This window comes from Trachurus japonicus, chromosome 16 (assembly GCF_045865225.1).
Source record: "Trachurus japonicus isolate A0001 chromosome 16, Traja_1.0".
Lineage (NCBI taxonomy): Eukaryota > Metazoa > Chordata > Actinopteri > Carangiformes > Carangidae > Trachurus > Trachurus japonicus.
The window spans coordinates 29034995-29056114 of NC_140922.1; the positions used below are offsets into that span (position 1 = coordinate 29034995).

Here is a 21120-nt window from a genome sequence, read left to right on the forward strand (position 1 = left end):
ATTATTATTATTATTATTATCATGATCATCATCATCATCATATAAGAGCATTGTGCAATAGTGGATGTGTTTTTATTGTCTTTCAATTGTGTGTTTATATAATAATGCTACCTTTTTATGTCTGAAATGTTGTATTTTATTGTTCTTATTTATTTTAGGATGCCCTTCAACATGTGAAGGGGACAGGGACAACAAATAAACAAACGAACAAAGAAATAAATGAGCAAATAAATAAATAAATAATCCTTAATTCTTGGCACAGACAGTAACAGATGAGTGAATGTCAACTAAAGTGTTTTATTTTTTCTATCAAAACTATTTCCGGTCGTTTATTGACTCCACGGACTAGTGAGTGTGTGTATGTGTGTGTGTTTGTCTCTATGTGTGTAAGTGTGTGTGCCACCGTTGGACTGACACCGTGTGTGTGTGTGTGTGTGTGTGTGTGTGTGTGTGTGTGTGTGTGTGTGTGTGACTCGTGCCTCCGCCGCTCCAGTCTCCGTCCAGGCTGCTGCCTCCTCTCCTCTCCTCTCCTCTCCTCTCCTCTCCTCTGGTTCTTCTGATCCACTTTTACGCACATTTTACGCACACTTTACTTTACGCACTTTACGATCATGGAGCCTCCGGACTTCGAGGCCATGAACTACACCGTGGAGCCGGAGGAGCCGACCTACCCGCTGTGCGAGGCGTGGAGAGACGGCGCCGAGGGCTCCGTCTTCCACCTGGGACACATCTTCCTGGTGCTCGGCTTCATGGGCGGCAGCGGCTTCTACGGACTCCTCTACCTCTTCTCCTTCCTCACGCTGGGCTTCTTCTGCTCCACGCTGTGGGCATGGACCGACCCCTGCACCACCGACACCTTCCTGTGGACCTTCGCGCTCTTCTGCGCGTGTTTGGGGCAGGTGGTGCACGTGGCCTACCGGCTGCGGAGCGTGTCCTTCGAGAGGGAGTTTCAGGAGCTGTACCAGTGCATGTTCAAGAGGCTGGGCGTGTCGCTCACCCAGTTTGGGAAGATCGTGGAGTGCTGCGACGGAGAGATCCACAGCCTGGAGCAGAACCACTGCTTCGCCATCGAGGGGAAAACTCCCATAGACAAACTGTCGGTGCTGCTGGCCGGAAGGTGACCGTCCACACAGCCTCACACACACTTACACTGTAGATATGTAGGTCTGAAAGTTTGAGTTTGTTGATTATCAGAGCTTTTATTGTCCATTTCTTTTGCTGTGGCTGTAAAGTAAAAGTAAGGAACTTTATAAGAACTTTATTAAAGGGATAGATCAACATTGTGGCAAATTGGCCCATTGCCATAATTCCTATAGTCTTAGCATTAGGTTTGTTACCTTCAATTGTCGGTGCAAGCTGTTTTTAGAACGGCGGAGCAGAGCCGTGAGCTGCTCAGAGCTACACTACGGAGGATAATGGGATTTCTTGGTTTCCCTCATCATCAGACTCATCAAATACACAATCCAACAACTCCACAACGCTCTGGTGGACAAGTTGTGACCTGCACATTCACCACGCTATGAGATAATAACAGAACGTTACCAGACAGAGTTGTTTTAGAGGTAAATTCAGAGTCTGCTTGCTGAAAAACTGCACCTAACGGGAACGCGCATCAGACTCGCAGTTCTGCTCCTCCATTCTAAAAACAGCTTGCACCGACAATTAAAGGTAACGAACCTACTGCTATGACTATAGGGATTATGGCAATGGGCCAATTAGCCAAAATGTTGAACTATCCCTTTAAAGTTCTAATTAAGTTCCTTACTTTTACTTTACAACCACAGCAAAACAAATGTCCTCTCTGTAGAACAATAAACTGATAATCAGCAAACCCAAACTTTGAGTTGTTTTAGAGGTAAATTCATGCAAAACTGCTGAGCTTTCCAAACCTCAGATAAGGAAGCGCTCACTTTATCTGTGATGCTCCTCTCCAGACATCAGACATGACCTCATCCACAGCTGAGAGATGTGACAGTCACAGATGCTGCAGGCCGACACAATGACACTTTTACAAAAATACAAAATAACTCAACTAGCTGGATAAAGAGGCGTAGTTGAAAACCCTAACTTCAAACTCCAGTGGCTTTATTTGCTCGGTTGATTCAACACTTTCACAGCATCACAGCATGTTCAGCTGAAGCCTGTTGAATGTAATGTATCTGGAGTGAAGTTCACTCCTTCAATGCGGTTTCTTCATCCAACATTTTGCTCCGAAGGACCTGGAGCCAAAAAAACGAATTGAAAAACCTCAGCATGAAAATGAAATGGACTGAATTTATATTGTGCTTTTCAAGTCTCAACAACCAGGAAAAGTGCTTTTCACATTCACAGTCGTCGGTTTATTCAAAGCACATGAGCATCAGATACAACAGAGGTATTTTGAGGCTCAATGTGCCTAAAAAAAACTAGACAGTATGACTGAAGATCATGTTGTGTCCTGTTTCTCATAATTAAAATGTTAAATCAACTTCTCACCCTGCAGAGTCCGTGTGACCGTTAACGGAGAGTTCCTGCATTACATCTACCCCTTCCAGTTTATGGATTCACCCGAGTGGGACTCTCTCCGACCGTCAGAGGAGGGCGTCTTCCAGGTTCGTTGTAACTTCTGCATAACCAGAAAAAGATTCCTGCACGCTGTGAACCTGCAGAATGATTTTTAATCCTGGACAGAGCAACGTTTCATTTTGCAAGTTCACAGTGTGCAGGAATCTTTTTTACGTTTTTGATCTACGCACCTGTCGGCTGTCGATAAGACTTCTTACAGGTGTGCATGAGCTCACACTGAATTTTGAAACTTATGCACAACCAAAAAATCAACAACAAAAAACACTTAAAGGTCCAGTGTGTAAAATGGGGGTAAAACCGTGATATCTAGCATTCAGATTCTAGTTTGCAGCGCTCCCGTTGGCAAAGTGACGGTGGCCTCCGAGGACCGCAACTGCGACGACTGGGAGTATTTCAGAGGCATGGAGCGATGAGGTGAAGATTTAAACCATTTTACGATATGTCTGCTGTTTCCTCCTCCTTCTTCTTTCCTTCCGCCTTCTTCTTCGTTTCTTTGGTTTATTTATGAACACAAAACTCTTGAAACGCGCTCTCTGGTTGGCTGGATTTTCCGTTCGGGCTGCCGTACAAACATGGCGGCGCAAGATGGCGACGCTCTCTAAAGCAAGACCCTTGTTAGATGTAGCTATATAAAAGGATTATAAGGCTACGGAAACCAAACTAATTTTATTTTACAGCGATTATACACTTATACTAATATATTCATGGGTAGTATATTCAGATTTTGCCAATAAACCTCACCAGTTATTACACACTGGACCTTTAAGGTTTTCTGTGTTTATCAAATTTTAGCTCAAAAATTGCCTTAATTTTTTGTGCTACAGATCTTTTTCTTAGTAACATTTTTAATGTTTTGCAACAGATATGTCGTTTTCCAAAGTGATTATACCGACAAACTCATGTCTAGTTTGGACAAGTCCAAGAACGCTATTATAAAGGCATTAATTAACCCTAAGCAGAGCTGCTGTCGGTTTACAACTGGTTTCCTTAAACACATGCAGGTACAACAGTCTCTATAGGAGCTTTTAAAACTGATTCATTATTTTACTGTTTTTTCTTTTCTTTTTTGTTTTTATTGTCTCATTATCTTGTCTCTAAAGTTATGTCATTATTATTAGTAATGGAAGTTTAGTCATTCTGTTGCACTGTGGTAGATGTTCCCTCTTTACCCAAGAACACACACACACTGCAGGTTATTTTGACTGAAGCCCACATACACTACACTGCTGCCCTAAATACTCACCAGCTACTTTAGTGAGTATTGACCCTGTTTTCAAGATGAAACTATGAGTTTAGGAGCTGCGTTTATAAGATTTACCTCCACAGCAGCAGCAGCAGGAGGTTGAATTGTCTCCATCAGTAACAGCTGCCATCCCACAAGTCCTCACTAATAACAATCTAGGGACAAAAAGTGGTTTATTACATCCAGACAGTGAATAATGAGTCAAGTATCATTGATCTGTTTGATAAAATATTGCATTTATATGATTTAAATGTAAATTTTATGATGTAACTGTATAAATTGGAGCATATTTCACTGTCATTATCATACTTACTTATCATACTTGTCATAAGAAAAAAGTATGATGAAGATAATGTATTCTGTGGGCAACGGGGGCGGGACTAGATAAGCTTTTGCTTCTCCCGCTTTCCCTTTCGGCCATGTGTGTTGTATTATTTGAACTAAGATGATGTGTGATGATGATTGATCTAACTGACATGCCCGAAATGAACAAATAAATAAATACTTCACATTTAAAACCAGTACATTTAAACATACATTAACAATCACAACACGAAAAAGGCGAGACGAGTCAACAAAAACTTACATTAAAAGAATAGTTCACCCAAAATTGAAATTTCACTCATTATCTACTCACCCTCATGTTGACTAAGGGCTGGGAGAAGTTTCAGAGTCCTCCGTGGCTTCTCTGAGTTACAGGGGGTCTCGGCGTAGCACTGCATGTCCATATGACGGTTGCAAATGGATACCAACTGTCTTGGTAACAAAAAGACACACCAAAAAACATCCAAATACCTCCATGCTGCTCGTATGTAATATCTGTCTTGTATTGAAGCCCCGAAATGCGAAATTGTCCCGAAAAAAATTAAATAAGTCTATATTTCAAGCTTGTTTGTAGCGGAAGCTCCTCTTCCTGGTCCGTCCAAATTTGACGAACCGGGAAGAGGAGCTTCGAGGTATCCATTTGCAACCGTCATATGGACATGCACTGCTACGCCGAGACCCCCTGTAACTCAGAGAAGCCACGGAGGACTCTGAAACTTCTCCCAGCCCTTAGTCGACATGAGGGTGAGTAGATAATGAGTGAAATTTCAATTTTGGGTGAGCTATCCCTTTAAATCTACACAGTTGGATTATCATCTGCATCAAAGAACGTATGTACTGTAAGATACTCCAATGCACAGTGGTAAAAAAAAATAAAAAAATGGTCAAATTAATGAAAATGACAAGAAGAAAACCTACGACCCTACAGTACATAAAACCTGTATGTTTGTGTGTATGTGCGAATATGTTATTTTATAGATATGAAATTCCAAGATATTTTTTCATTTGCTTTTTGTATGTGAGTTTAGCTATTGGCCTCAAAAACTTGATTGAAATAAAAGGGGGAAAACGTTCCTAATTTGTAATAATAATGATAACACATCATCATCATCATGTTTGATTCTCCACAGGTGACGCTGCGAGCCGACAACCCGTGCCGGTACGTGGCGTGGAGGAGGAAGAAGCTCTACCTGCTGTTCGCCAAGCATCGCTACATCGCCAAGATCTTCGCTCTGGTCGTGCGCAACGACATCACGGAGAAGTTGTACTCCCTCAGCGACAAGGCCTCCAACAAGTCCGGCCACCGCTTCGACCTGCGCCTGCCGAGCTGCTGCCACATGCCAGCGACAGAATTAGAAAAGGCAGACGTCCTCCTGCAAGTGCCGGGACAGGGCGGAAGGACTGCCTGAACACACACACACACACACACACACACACACACACACACACACACACATATACATATACATATACATATACATATACATATACACACAGTAAACGAGCCCATAGGCATATAGTGCAAAACATATTTATTGAGCAATTGAATATACAAACTCTCAAAGAGGATGATTACAATAATACAGGTGGGAATAAAGTGCAGTATAAAAGTGCAAAGAACAAAACAATAGCTGGGATTCATGAAGAAAAACAAAACAGAGCAAAACAACACCAAATATTAAAGGACAATTCCCGGCAAATTCAACTCGGGGCTGTATTTTCCTAACATTTTAGATCTAAAAGAAGGAATCTGAAGATTTTCAGTTTAATTGCTCCTGTTTTGCGGTAGTTGTGTCTGTCCCCGCATCGCCACGGCAGCAATGAATGGGAGCGGATGCAAGTTCCGCTGCTTAGGCTGTTTACATCCCTCAAAGCCGCAATTTTTTCCCACAGACAGCGTCAGATGGCGACTCAAACATGCACCGAGAAGTTTATTTACTTTAAGCAAGTCAAGAGTTGATATTCCTGTGTTTATGACACAAACAGGAGTTTCCGACTGCACCTGAACACACCGAGCATCAACTTGGGTCCCGCGCGAGACTTTGAATTTGATCTAGTTTTACAAACATGACGGCTTCCTTACTTCTCGGTGCATGTTTGAGTCTCCATCTGACGCGGTCTGTGGAAAAAAATTGCGGTTTTGAGCGATGTAAACAGCCTAAGCAGCAGAATTTGCATCCGCTCCCATTCGTTGCTGCCGTGGCGATGCGGGGACAGACACAACTACCACAAAACAGGACCTAAAGTGTTAGGAAAATACAGCCCTGAGTTGAATTTGCCCAGAATTGTCCCTTAACAGTGTAAGGTGCAAAAATACATTATATCAGGCATTTTACATCAACATAAAACAGAGCACTGAAATGATAAATAAAAAGATAAGTTATAAATTAGAATAACAAAAGACGGGCAAAGGAGTGTGTGGTGTTTGTGTCTCTATGGAAATAACTAGCGCTTCAGATTGTGCTGTTTAAATAATGTTAAAGTCAATCAGCTTTAGGCTCCTTATGGTTTAATTAAAAGCTGTTAATTATGTGTGTTATGAATGTGACAGCAGAAGTCTTAATAGGAAAAGATTGTGTAACATTGAGTAGGATTCAGGATCAATAGATGTTTGAGTGTTTTATGGATGTAGTGACTGTACAAAATGTAGATGTAAATAAACCAGTGGTGTAATAAATTATACTTTATTTTACAGTGTAGATGTGTTATCTATCTATCTATCTATCTATCTATCTATCTATCTATCTATCTATCTATCTATCTATCTATCTATCTATCTATCTATCTATCTATCTATCTATCTATCTATCTATCTATCTATGAATGTGTATGTGGGACGTGTGTGTTTGTGATGTGTACAGTATGTGAATGTGACATTAATGTGTGTATTTGATGTGCCTGTGTGTATGAATGTGACATATATACAGTATGTGTGTATGTGATGTGTGTGCGTATGCACCATGTGTGTGTGTATATGAGATGTGTGTGTGTATATATGGCAAATATGCATATACCTGTGTTTGTGTGACATATATGTGTCTGTGTGTGTGTATATGAATGTGACGTGTGTTAATGTGACATGAGTATGGGTGTGTATGTGACATACGTGTGTGTATGCACCATATATGTGTGTGAAATATGCATATGTTTATGTGTGTATGTGGCATATATATGTGTGTATTTGATGTGCATGTGTGAATGTGACATTTATGTGTGTGTGTGTGTGTATGTGCTATATATATAGTATGTGTGTGTATGCACCATGTGTGTGTGTAATATATATGTAGGGGATACATTGGAAATATGCATATGTATATGTGTGTATGTGCATGTATGTACACACCCACTCACTAAGGCTCTATATATATATATACCTAAGTAGCTATTTCAGTGGTTTGATCATACCTGTATATTTACACACACATATTTCCTGGACATCAGTGTTTTCTGATACCAGATAATAATATGGATCTATTTGATACTAGATAATAACTCGGATGGATCAGATATTAGACATTACAGTAACACTCACTTCATGTCTGTGTGTGTGTGTGTGTGTGTGTGTGTGTGTGTGTGTGTGTCGCCCCCTGTCGGAGCTGGTGGTCGCTGCAGTTCCTCTGCTCCTCCGCTTCTTGCCTATTTTAGTCAGTGACTGTCAGGGTGAGGAATGTGCGGGTCACACTGAGCAGAGCCCGAGCTGAGGGTCCAGGCTGCGGTCACCACACAGCCCCGAGTCCGCTGCTCCTTCATCCACACCACCACTCCTCCTCTCCCTCCTCTTCTTCCTCTTCTTCCTCTGTCGCACTGACCTGTAGTTTTAACGACAGCTGCTGAATCGGTAAGTCTTTTTTCTCTTCTCCTTCTTCTCCCGGTTAGTTGTATCTGTGAAGATTTGTCTGCTCTGCTGCAGCGTGAGAGCATCTATTTTTACATGTGACGGGAAAGACAGCGGCAGATTCTGTTACACAGACAGGGACAGAGTGGAGGCGCTCACAGGCGGAAAGTCAACACAACTTTATTCAGCAAAATGTTTTTTTTTTTTTGTCAGATAATGTGTCATAGTTAATAAGTTAATGAACCAAAGCAGAACGATGCAGTGTGGAAACGGTCAAATGTTAAAACACGAGCGGCTCCATGCACAAGCCTATAGTCAGGTTTATCTCAAGACTCACAGTTAGAAAATGCATTGAAATTCAGATGAAAATTGTGCATGAAGTTAAAAAAAAAAAACATGTATAAATGCATTATAAATGTTTAATAACAAGTGGTTGGTTTATAGTTTGCATTAACTAACAAGATGTATATATTTGTAAGTATTACTATTTAAAGAAGCAGGCCTATTGTAGATACTTTAGATTAGAGGTCGACTGATAGAGGATTTTTAAAAGGGTGATATGATCATGATAGTTTACCTGATTAATCGGCCGATACTATAAAAGCAGATTATTAGACAATGGTCCAGACAATAACCCCTTTTGTCCCTCGCTGCCTCCTGTTCAAAACCTGTAGAAAACTCTGCTTCTGTGATATTTTGTTTTAAGTGTAGCATTAATGTTGATCCCTGTTTGGATATAAATTAACCTTAGGTACACAATAGTGTTGCCTTATGTGTGGAGATCCTTGTGCTGTAAGTACAATCTGATGATAACAGTATTAGTCTCTAAAACGTTATAATGGGGGACAATTAATCTTTTCTGTAGATACTATATAGGGGTCAAGAGGTCAGCCCTGTAATTATGAAAGTCTCTGGCTGTGTCTGAAATAACTCACTCATTCACTTCTCCCTACTCATTATAAAAGGAATTCTATATTAGTGAGCTAATGAAAACACTTTCGAACACAGTTAATTACATTATTATACTGCCGCATAATTAAAACATTCCTGCAATGCACAACTGCAATGCATTATGGTTTTCATTGCTTGGTAGTGACCATCGGTTGTACTGTACACTACTTTTGTCCACATAGGGTATATTAATTGATTCTCACTATACATTCGGACAGCACTATGGAATAGGAATAGTCAATATACAGTGAGTAGAGAGTGATTTCAGACACAGCCTCTGACTGAGTGAATGATGACATTTACATCATTGGTCAACAACCATTATGCTGAAACACAGTTTACTCAGCTGCACTGGTTTCTGATGGTTCAGGAGCTGCAGGGAAGAAGAGGAGGAGGGCTTCCAGGACACTGAGTCTTTTCAACATCGACAAAAATTGCAGGATATATCATGATAACTACACCACAGCTTTAAGTAGCCTGAATATAGAAATGTAATTTACGTAAAGAGGAACTATGCAAGTCCATTTTTGCTAACCCTCCTCTCAGCCATGTCCATTTGTTTTCAATGGAGCGCGGCGAGAAATCAATCAATAGAGCGGCGGACAACATTATTTATCATATACAATGTTATAATGTGTATATTTATGTAGTCTTGTCTGTCATAAGCAAGAGATTACTGGTTATGGGGCGCGGTGCTGCAGATACGAGAGCTGGGACAGCGGGTCAGAGGCTCTGATTTTGCAAAGTTGTTTTGCAAAAGTCATTTATTTAACCATCACAATTACTCCAAAGCTGTTAAAAATGTAGCATAGTTCCTCTTTAACTCTAAGTGAATGATAATGTTGCACCAGGAAAAATGTGGCTGATGAAACTGGTAATGTTATTACCATAACAACTGCCAAAAAGCAGCAAAGCAAATTCCCATTTAATAGGAACAATACACAGTAAAACATACTTGGTGTGGATAAACACATGCTTTTTATTTATTTTCCTAACATCATTATGTCCTAAAAAAAACCTTCAACATTTCATCTAAGCCTATTTCCTCCGACCTTGTCCTACAGTCTTTAGAGGATGGCGTCCACCTCGGGGCACCACCCGCCTCTCTACAGCACCATGCCCTCGTTCCTCTTATCCACCACCGAGGTCCCGGCTATGGCCAACGTTACCGAGTGCCAGGAGTGGGAACAAGCCCACCACCTCCTCTTCCATCTGGGGAACCTGTCTCTGCTGCTGGGCCTGCTCATCCCCACCACTCTGGCCCTGCACATGATCACGCTGCGCCTCCTCCTGATGACAGGTCCGTCCGCCGTCGCCCCGTCGATGGCATTCCTGTGCCGAGCTGCAGAGTAGAGAAGAGAGACGGCTTGAAAAACAGTTCTTTACTGTCATCTAAACTCTCCTGTGCATCAAAGCATTAATTCTTTATTATACCAGCCTGCTGTTGAGGATTTGCTTTAGTTTATTTAACATTGTGCAGAGGATTTGGACGTTTCAGAGCGATCTCCCTTCAGCAGAGCCGAGATACAGCAGAGATAAAGGAAGTTGAAGGAGAAAATGGCAGAGGGATGGAAAAAAGAAAAAAAGCACTTCCAACATGTTTATCCTCCACTTGGAAGGAGAGTGGAGACAGGAAGCAGTAGATTTATGGGAAATGTGGTTGTAATTTTGACAGTTCATTTATTTACATTGACCTTTAGCCAAAGCCGGTCTCTAGAGAAAAAGAACAGAGTAAAGAGGAGGAGTAAACTCACAGAGCTACAGTAGTTAGTCCTCTTAGACAACTTTAAACATCCTTTTTTAGTCTAGATGTGTCATAATTATAGAATAAAATGCACAATTAAATAATCTTTTAATGTTAATTTTGATTCAATTATGTTAATGTAATAAATTACATTATTTTAGACAAATGTTATAACAATAAAGTAATAAACATGTAAAGCTTTTAGCTAATTCTAGCAGAGTTGTTAATTCCTGACACATTTAATGCAATTTATGATGGACTCTTTGCCATATTATAATAATTAAAGTAATAAATTCCAAGTATAATCAGTTTATACTTATAATGCTAGGATATTTTAAGTATTTTAGTGACTTTTCGTTCCACTGTTGTGATAAAATACTATAACTTGGACGAACAACCACTGCAGCTACACATAATGTTGATTTTTAAGTCAGATCGAAGATTTGAAGTTTGAAATCGTTGAATTAAATTGTATCTTCTGACTTTGACCTGTGTCTTTAACCCAAAACAGGATGTGGCCTGTTGATTTCCTGGGCGACTCTGTACCGATGCAACCTGGACGTGATGGTCTGGAACGTGGTGTTTCTGGTCGTCAACTTCATGCACTTCTTCTTCCTCGTGTACAAGCGAAGGCCAGTGAGTTAAAAAAAACAACATGTCCGTCCTCATTCACACTCACAATAGTCACTTTATATTCAGGCCATCCGAGTTTTAGCTGTCAGGCAGGAAGCAGCAGCATGTCCTCCTGGGTTCACTCCATGGTTTTACTATGTTAATAAGATGCAGGTTTCATCAAATCCATGCAGGCCACTTGAGGATTCGTTTCCTTTACGACTATTAATTCACCAGCTCTTTGAATGTTATTTCATCTTGAGCACAGAAGCAAAAGATAATCCGAGTGTTGTGGCTCTGCTCTGTTCTTTCAGATAAAGATCGACCGGGCGCTGCGCACAGTCTACAAGCGGATGTTCGAGCCCCTCCATGTGAAGGAGGCTCAGTTTCAGAGGCTGACGGGCCAGTTCTGCACCATCCAGACGGTGAAGAAGGGCCAGGCCTACGCTGCTGAGGACAAGACCTCGGTGGACGAACGTCTCAGCATCCTCCTCAAAGGAAAGTATGTGCTGTTTGTTGGACTCCGGGTGTTGCTGTTGTTCTTCTTACAGTCATCTTTCATGTGATGTACAGGCCTTAAGTGATTGATTAAAGGGATAGTTCACCCAAAATTGAAATTTCACTCATTATCTACTCACCCTCATGTGGACTAAGGGCTGGGAGAAGTTTCTGAGTTACAGGGGGTCTCGGCGTAGCAGTGCATGTCCATATAATGGTTGCAAATGGATACCAACTGTCTTCGTTACAAAAAGACACACCAAAAAACATCCAAATACCTCCATGCTGCTCGTATGTAATGTCCGTCTTGTATTGAAGCCCCGGAATGCGAAATTATCCCGAAAAAAATTAAATAAGTCTATATTTCAAGCTTGTTTTGTAGCGGAAGCTTCTCGAAGCTCCTCTTCCCGGTTCGTCAAATTTGGACGAACTGGGAAGAGGACAGACCCTGGTTCGTCCAAATTTGACGAACCGGGAAGAGAAGCTTCCGCTACAAACAAGCTTGATCCATTTGCAACCGTTATATGGACATGCACTGCTACGCCGAGACCCCCTGTAACTCAGAGAAGCCACGGAGGACTCTGAAACTTCTCCCAGCCCTTATAGTCGACATGAGGGTGAGTAGATAATGAGTGAAATTTCAATTTTGGGTGAACTATCCCTTTAATATTGTTGGTGTGATACATACTGATACTGAATATGGACCTTGTGGTTCTGACCTTGATGTGTTTTAAGAAACGTGATAACTACCATGGCATTGTCATGGTATGATCTCTGTCAACATGGGAATCACGTTTTCAGTATCGTTCGGTCTGGTTCAGGTGGTTGGGGTCCTGATTGATTCCGGTTTCCAGTCCTGATCTGGTTTGGGGTTCCAGTACCAGTCCTAGTTCTGGTCCCATTTTTTGCTCTCTTTTCCCTACCTGGTTCTGGTTCTAGTTCTGGTCCCGGTTTCAGAATCGGTGGTTCTGGCCCGGGTACTAGTCCTTTTCCTGGTCTTGGTCCAAAAAGGGGGATAAATGCTGTCCCATTCCTATCACAGCATCTGGAGCCCTTTCACACTCAGTCACTTAAACGGATAGTTCAACATTGTGGCAAATTGGCCCATTGCCATAATCCCTATAGTTTTAGGAGTAGGTTCGTTACCTTGAATTGTCGGTGCAAGCTATTTTTAGAACGGTGGAGCAGAGCCGTGAGCTGCTCAGAGCTACGCTACGGAGGCTAATGGGATTTCTTGGTTTACCTCATCACACTCATCAAATACACAATCCAACAACTCCAAAACGCTCTTGTCGTCTCACTCTCTCTCGTACCATTCTGTTATTATCTCATAGCGTGGTGAATGTGCAGGTCACAACTTGTCCACCAGAGCGTTTTGGAGTTGTTGGATTGTGTATTTGATGAGTTTGATGAAGGAAACCAAGAAATCCCATTAGCCTCTGTAGCGTAGCTCTGAGCAGCTCGCAGCTCTGCTCTGCCATTCTAAAAATAGCTTGCACCGACAATTCAAGGTAACAAACCTACTCCTAAAACTATAGGGATTATGGCAATGGGCCAATTTGCCAAAATGTTGAACTATCCCTTTAAAGCCGACGTCATTTACACTAGGTCAGTGAGGGTTCAGGGCCCGAGTCTTTAAAACTGGAACGCCCGGTACTCTTTGTCTTGCAGTGTTTTAAAAAACTCAAGGTAATTTGAAAAAGCAAACAAACCTGGGATACCTGCATGCCATGAGTGGGATTTGAACCCACAGCCTTTCATTTCAAAATCTACAGCTTTGCCTACTGACCAATCCAGCCACATGCGTGGGACCTTCAGTTCCACCATGCTGTTATCTGACCTCACATGTGTCATTTGTCTCCACACAATGCCAAGATGTTGGATTTGCAGGAATATTCACCACTGTTATTTGCATTATATGACCGCATCCTCAGCCGCAGCCACATTCACCTTTCATTATTGCTCTTGGGGGCCTCCTAACGGTCAAGGGGCCCTAAGCAGGTGCTTAGTTCGATAATTGCTCACATTCACACACTTTTCAGTTGTACCAGTCATTCCACTAACACATGAAAGCACTGCAACATTACATGATTACACCCACAGCACCATTTCCAAGACAGTAATACAACATCTAGGTCTGGTAAATGTTATTGTTTGAATACCGGTAGTTGTATTCGTGATTGATCAGAGTTTTGACTTTGACATTTCTCTGTGACAGGATGAAGGTGTCGTACAGAGGCCATTTCCTCCACAACATCTACAACCATGCATTCATTGATTCTCCAGAGTTCAGGTCCACTGAGATGCACAGAGGAGAGAAGTTCCAGGTAAAATAAAAAAAATTAAAACAGACCAATGAATTAGACAGCTGTACACCATTCATGTTGCCAGTGCTTAACTGTGTTCAAGTAAAAAAGACTTGTCTGACCATGGATTGATTGTTCCGTTACTGTGTTTGATTGAAAGGTGACGATCGTGGCAGAGGAGGACTGTAGGTACATGTGTTGGTCTCGCGAGAGGCTCACCTTCTTCCTGGAGTCAGACACTTTCCTCAATGAGGTGTTCAGGTACCTCATCGGCAAAGACATCACCAATAAACTGTACTCTCTGAACGACCCCACACTCAGTGACAAGGTAGGCCAGGTTCTGCGGCCAGGTTACTGTTCGTTTTAGCACAAACGTTGTGTTTCAGTTGTAACACTTTGATAACATCACACCCAGGCGGTGAAGAAGATGGAACGTCAGCCCAGCCTCTGCTCTCAGCTGTCCATGACGCAGATGAGGAACAGCCTGGCAAGCACCAACGACACCGATGACGTTCTCAACCAGATCCTACGAGGAGGATCCACTGGATCATCGCTCCGTAAGTCGCCTCGTCAGCTGATAAGATTACAGCTATTACAGGTATTTCTATTGATTTAGTTGTACCTCCTCCATGCTCCAGTAGAAGGGAGGCATTCATTTTGGGGTAAGTTTGACTGGAGAGAGTAGTGTTGTGGTCAAGACCACCTTACCCAAGAACGAGTCAAGACCAAGACCAGAGCATACCAAGACCAAGACCAAGACGAGACCAAGACCAGAGCATACCAAGACCAAGACGAGACCAAGACGAGAGCATACCAAGACCAAGACGAGACCAAGACCAGAGCATACCAAGACCAAGACCAGAGCATACCAAGACCAAGACGAGACCAAGACCAAGTCGAGACCAAGACGAGACCAAGACCAACACCAAGACGAGACCAAGACCAGAGCATACCAAGACCAAGACCAAGACGAGACCAAGACCAGAGCATACCAAGACCAAGACCAAGACGAGACCAAGACCAGAGCATACCAAGACCAAGACGAGACCAAGACCAAGACGAGACCAAGACGAGAGCATACCAAGACCAAGACAAGACCAATTATTTTTAGGTTAGAAAGAGTAAAAATCTAGTCGATTCCGAGAAAAGACCAAGACCAAGACCAAGACCAAGACCAAGACCAAGACCAAGACCAAGACCAAGACCAAGACATTTAACCTTGGCTTTGGTCTTGGTCAAGACCAAGACCTTGATAAATGTGGTCTTCAGTACCACAACACTAGGAGACTTGAAAACACTTGAAAAGGCAGCTTGCTTTGGAAAATAGGACTGGACCAAAATCATCTTTCTTTCTTTTACTTTGAAAATCGCTAAGGCCAAGAACAGGTGAAAAACCTAAAACACAGACACGAATTGAAATTCAAGGAAAATGTAACCCAAGAACCCATGATTAATCAACATAATCCAAGATCAAATACTTAATTAATCTTGAAAATAAGTAGAAAAAAAAAAACATATTTACAGTACCCAAAGTAAATGAAAGACATATTAAAGCTCTCTTCAATTATGATTTTAACCTTAACTAACTTTAACCTTAGCAGCTTAACTCCTGTAAATACACAATATCACATTACTTTTAGCTTGAATACTCTTATGCTCTTCCTTGAAGATTCAGCTTCCAACTAGGCAATAACTGTGAAAACATACAACCAAGACAACACAGGTGTGGCTTAGGGACAATCTTGCAGATCTGGAGTCAGTCAGAAGGTCAATCGAACTCAATTAAAATGGCTGTAAATACTTCAATCCAGATGTGAGGCTGTGATTTCTGCCAAAGACACTTCGTCTCAGTCTACTGCTTTATTTCAATGCAGCGTATATTTCTGAGTGTATTCTCCTACTGTGAACTGTTGGACGACAGTTTGTCTCCTTTGTGATCATGTGACCTCTTTAATTAACTACGAGCCATGATCATGCATTATTTCATCCTTAAGTACACACAATGCAATTTATGTATAAACATGTCTAATCAATTTGGTTTGTAACATATTTGATTTCTAGAAAAATCCCCTAGCACCAAGACCTCCAAGATGAAACCCATAGAAGAAGGGATGGAGGACGACGTGTTCAAAGACCCCGCTCCCTCTGAGTCTCAGTGTAAACCCGGCACGTCCACTGAGGAAGTGTAATGTGGTGTAATGTAGGTGTGTGTGTCTGCTTCACAACCTTGAGCCTGATTGACCACCAACATGACTGATACTAATCTAGAGGTCAGATATGTTTGTGTTCATGTGGGAATTGGTGTCTCGTTTATTTACCCTCTGTAAAACACAGAAGTTTGATGTAGTTTTATGCTCTAAAAGTGAATCATAGTACATTTCCCCTGCTCTATAGACTGAAAATAGGTAAAGGTGTGATCAGTCTGTATTTATGGGAGTGGAGCGCCCCCCTGTGGTCACAATGTGTAATCTTTGCTTCAGGACCTCTGAGAGAGAAATAAAACCTACCAAAGGGAAAACAAACTTCTATTCCAGAGGCTGTTTCTGCTTTTGTTATGTCTGGAGACATCAATATAATATTGACTTTATAGAAAAGACTTGAAATAAATGTGTTCATTTTGTGTGAAGATTTTTCTATCATTTTTTAATTTAAGTAGAATTATCACTGCTGATAACTTTTAGGATTTTACACAGGAATCAGTAATATATTAACGAACTTGTGAGATTGTTGGTGTGTGTAATTACCATACTGTATGTATATTCTCTGTGCAGTCACTATCTTTTGTTACTTTTTGTCTGTTCAGTTATAACACACCAAGATAATTAAATGTATGTTTTATGGATAATAAATTATATCACACAACTGCAACTATTCTTGTGTTTTCTGAGAGCATCTTTTACATTTATATTTTTTAGTCAAGTCTGATAATTAGTTTAAAATGTAAACTATAAATAAATAAATGGTCTTGATTGTGGTTATTAGTGATTTATTTATGACTAGTCATCAATTAGTAAATTTGCATAAACTTTATAACTTCTAGACTTCACTATTGCAACAGTCTTAATTTTTTTGATTCTTATAAGAGCTTATGGGATTTAAGACAAAACTTTCACTTTGATGCTTTCAGTGCAACTTAGAAATACTCTGTTTTAAGATAATATGCTTTGTGAACACTGGCTCTGATATCTTCTCGAAGAACCACAAACACTACACATAATTTAAATGATGGCTCATAGAAGGACATTTTTATGGATACCAGCACACCAGGAGGAGGCTAATGGGATTTCTTGGTTTCCCTCATCAAACTCATCAAATACACAATCCAACAACTCCTAAACGCTCAAGTTGTGACCTGCACATTCACCACGCTATGAGTAGGGTTGGGCATCGTTTGGATTTTAACGATTCCGATTCTCTATTTCGATTTCTGTTCTAAACGATTCTCGATTCCGATTCTTTGAGGTGCAGGTCAACAGGTCACAACTTATTTCACAGGATGTTTTTTTATTTGACAAACTCTTCACACAGGCCATTTTTGCATGCATGCTTGGACTTCAAACATGCATCTTACACAGCTTGTAAAACCTCCAAAAGGCCTCCAAAAACAGATTTAGCCAACTATGGTATTCAATTAAAAGGGAGGGTCCCTAACTGTAACTATAAAACTGAAACTTGGCAAGCAGTCTAACATACAAAGAGCTGCAGAACAGGTGAATGTATATGCAACAAAATAAAACAAACACTGGAGCAGTCATGATGACAAATCAAAAACAGTTTTTGTTTAAGAAGATAATCATGTCTGCCTTCTCAGGCTGAGGAGGTCTGTACACTAGTGACGCGCGGTGCGGGTCAAGAAATGTTTACTTTATTTGCGGGGCGGGGCGGGTCATTAAAAAAACTGATAATGAAGTCCAGAGTGTGTTATCAGGGGCACGCTGATGTTGACGGGAAAGCCGGCGGAGGTGTGAAGGAACCGGGTGAGACCAAGAAATCCCATTAGCCTCCGTAGTGTAGCTCTGAGCAGCTCACGGCTCTGCTCCACCGTTCTAAAAATAGCTTGCACCGACAATTAAAGGTAACAAACCTACTGCTATGACCATAGGGATTATGGCAATGGGCCAATTTGCCAAAATATTGAACTATCCCTTTAATTATGTAACTTTTGAGGTAAATTTCTTTATTTTTTGACTGAAATTATCTGACCAATTGAGAATGAGACACATTGATAATAAGACATCTATGTTATCCTGACAAAAATTGTAGTTGCATCGTGTGTTGCAACCTTTTTTTTTCTTGTGTTACAGTCCCACCTCCTTGTGGTTTCAACATTAGATAAATTAGATTTCAACCCTGACGGAGTTCAGTCTGAGTTACCACAGCTGAAGACATAACCTCATCCCACTGATCAACTTTAAGAAAGGTAATTTTGCTATATTGTCTCCTTTGAATTTACCTGAATTTAAGATGAATGTGTACATATTGTATTGAAAAAATAAGATAATGAAAGCATCAGTGACAAATACAGACCAATACAGTGTACTATGACAGATAAACAGATACTATGGTTATGGTATGTCTTTAAAAAGAGAAACGATTCGACTACTCTCTAAACTTACGTAATTAAAGGCAGTGCATCAAAGTTGTTATTAAGATTTAGAAAAAATTGAAAATTAATATTTTTAAAATTTTTCTGTCACAGGCTATAGGTTCAAGACAAGGATGGAGATCATTAATTCAACAGATCTTTCTGATGGAAATGACTCCTCTAATGCTTATGACGATGACTCCATGTCTAACTCTGCTAAACTGAGAAAGTTTCTCAACATCTTCTCCATCATTGGTTATTGTCTGGCCTTCGTTGTTGGTGTGCTGGGGAATGGAGTGGTTATCTGGTTGACCGGGTTCAAGATGAAGAAAACAGTTAAAACAGTTTGGTTCCTCAACTTGGCTGTGGCCGATTTCCTCTTCACAGCCTTCCTGCCCCTGTATGTTACCACCATAGCCCTGGATTTCCACTGGCCATTCGGCAACTTCATGTGCAAAGTTAACAGTGCTTTAACCGCCCTGAACATGTTTGCCAGTGTCTACACCCTGGTGGTGATCGGTGTGGACAGATGTGTATCTGTTGTGTGGCCTGTCTGGGCCCAGAACCACCGAACTGTACGCAAGGCGTCCTATGTGAGTCTTGGTGTTTGGGTCCTGGCTCTGATTTACAGCACTCCATCCTTCATCTTCAGGGACACAGCATCATACTCTGATGAAGAGACGAGCTACTGTTTCACCAACTTTGAACTTTCCAATAATGATACACAATCTGTGTTTGAGTTGGTGCAGTTACGTTATCAGGCCTTGACCATCACCCGTTTCCTCCTTGGATTCCTTCTCCCCTTCACTGTCATTGTCTCCTCTAATGCTGTGATGATCCATCGTCTCAGGAGGAACCGCACCCTGGCCAGGCGCTCTAGACGCCCCTTTAAGATCATTGCTGCTGTTATCATCACCTTTTTCCTGTGCTGGGCTCCCTTTCACATCATTAGCTTAATAGAGTTGCTTCATTTTACAGTCAGTCCAAGATTCTACTATGTTCTTGATATTGGTTTCTCTATATCCACCATCTTGATCTATCTCAACAGCTGCATTAACCCACTGCTGTATGTGTTCATAGGCAAAGATTTCAAGGATAGAGTTTGCAAATCCATCCTGAATAATTTGAAGACTGTCTTCCAGGACGAAGAATGATGCTCTTGTGCTCACACAGTTTTCAGTCTTTCACTGTGCAAACAATATTGTCTTACGACTGTGTGTGTGTGTGTGTGTGTGGCAACACCACAGAATCTACTTCCTCTGCCTATAGCTACTACAAGCTTTGATAAACATGTTACTAATGTCTAAACATACTTCTGTCAGCCTTGTTATATAAACACATGTTATTGACTATACGATATTATGAGTGTAAAGAAGAAGCTGTACTTTAAACTTAGCCTGGTTTGATCATTACTTTAGCCACATTTTGTTTGTTTGTTTTTCTTGAGACACGTCTCTGGCCTCCATTCTCAGCATGTACATGTTCTGCTGTGATCTGACAATGTTAATGTATATGTGGAGATTTTGTTCATAAGACATCATAATAAGCTTGTTGCAATTGAATAAACTTTGAATTAATTTGTCACATACACAAAACAGTAGGCGCCTACATGTTGTATGACTCTGGTACTTTTAATATTTACCTGTCTTTAATCAAATAAAAACATTGTACTGGTAAAATGATCTTGTTTTTCTTTTTTGGTTTGTTGACTACCATGAATTTATCACTTTTATCTCAATCAGCCACATCTACCACAATTAAAGTACTACAACATATTCTTACATGCATATGTGTTCATTTTATGATAGAAGACTGCTCTACTTTGGTGCTTACGTGTTTTGATGCAGCATCTGTATGGTTTACCTGTTTCAAGAGGTCCATCAGACTGCTGCCATGGCAACTTAACTTAATACATATTTATGTGTGAGACTGCAGATGTGAATATTGTGACATGAAACTGTTTATAAAAACTTATTTGTAATCTATTTTGTGTTTTATTGCATCACATGATGTTGATTATAATTATGAACTTCTTTACTAATGTAAATTTACCAGCAGACAAAGCTGTTGTACAATATAATTTCAAAACTGTGTGCTGCAGACCCAGGACCAAAGCTTTATTATGGAAATAAAGTAATTTTTGTTTTACAAAATCTTTAACATCTTTTCCTTAACCGTGTAACTTTTGAGGTAAATTTCTTTATTTTTTTGATTGACTGATTTTTTAAAATGAATTATCCGACCAATTTAGGATGAGACACATCAATAATAATACTTATTCTAGGGTCTAGGTCTTCTAAATATTTTCAAAATATAATCTTGTGTGTGAGTTTAAAAGTTCAGTGGAAATCTGATTAAGAGTGCAAACAGGAAGAAACATGCAGATAGCCAGGACTCAAATATATATTTTTTTAAGATGGGGGTTTAATCAGGCATCAGCACAGTAAGGATCTGTTG

At 40.7% G+C, this 21120-nt stretch overlaps 3 protein-coding genes and 1 long non-coding RNA gene across 6 annotated transcripts in view; all 4 read left to right on the forward strand.

The window, feature by feature from the left end:
- The window catches only part of LOC146972593 (uncharacterized), a 117968-nt gene extending 111435 nt beyond the window's left edge, over positions 1-6533 (forward strand). Inside the window, exon 2 of the long non-coding RNA XR_015037891.1 lies at positions 6299-6533. This is a non-coding gene — a long non-coding RNA (uncharacterized LOC146972593). The remainder of the gene's footprint in view (positions 1-6298) is intronic.
- popdc3 (popeye domain cAMP effector 3) lies at positions 441-6533 on the forward strand. The gene is made up of 3 exons (XM_085803018.1): positions 441-1117; positions 2483-2591; positions 5263-6533. Exons 1-3 carry the CDS (start codon positions 612-614, stop codon positions 5539-5541), a joined length of 894 nt encoding a protein of 297 aa, XP_085659144.1. The 5' UTR covers positions 441-611; the 3' UTR covers positions 5542-6533.
- A 1221-nt stretch (positions 6534-7754) lies between these two features.
- Positions 7755-21120, forward strand: part of popdc1 (popeye domain cAMP effector 1) — a 42015-nt gene continuing 28649 nt past the window's right edge. The window contains exons 1-8 of one of the 3 annotated variants that reach the window (XM_085803012.1): positions 7765-7970; positions 9983-10218; positions 11174-11298; positions 11589-11776; positions 13991-14099; positions 14239-14406; positions 14494-14635; positions 16140-16941. In XM_085803012.1, coding sequence (XP_085659138.1) covers positions 9993-10218; positions 11174-11298; positions 11589-11776; positions 13991-14099; positions 14239-14406; positions 14494-14635; positions 16140-16267 — 1086 coding nt within the window. In that variant the 5' untranslated portion in view covers positions 7765-7970; positions 9983-9992 and the 3' untranslated portion in view covers positions 16268-16941. Of the gene's footprint in view, positions 7971-9982; positions 10219-11173; positions 11299-11588; positions 11777-13990; positions 14100-14238; positions 14407-14493; positions 14636-16139; positions 16942-21120 lie in introns of those variants that run through there. The other 2 variants (XM_085803014.1, XM_085803013.1) reach the window with 2 other exon arrangements.
- Positions 18798-19817, forward strand: LOC146972601 (chemerin-like receptor 1). Its single transcript, XM_085802030.1, has one exon. The coding sequence runs from the start codon at positions 18798-18800 to the stop codon at positions 19815-19817; it is 1020 nt and encodes a 339-aa protein (XP_085658156.1).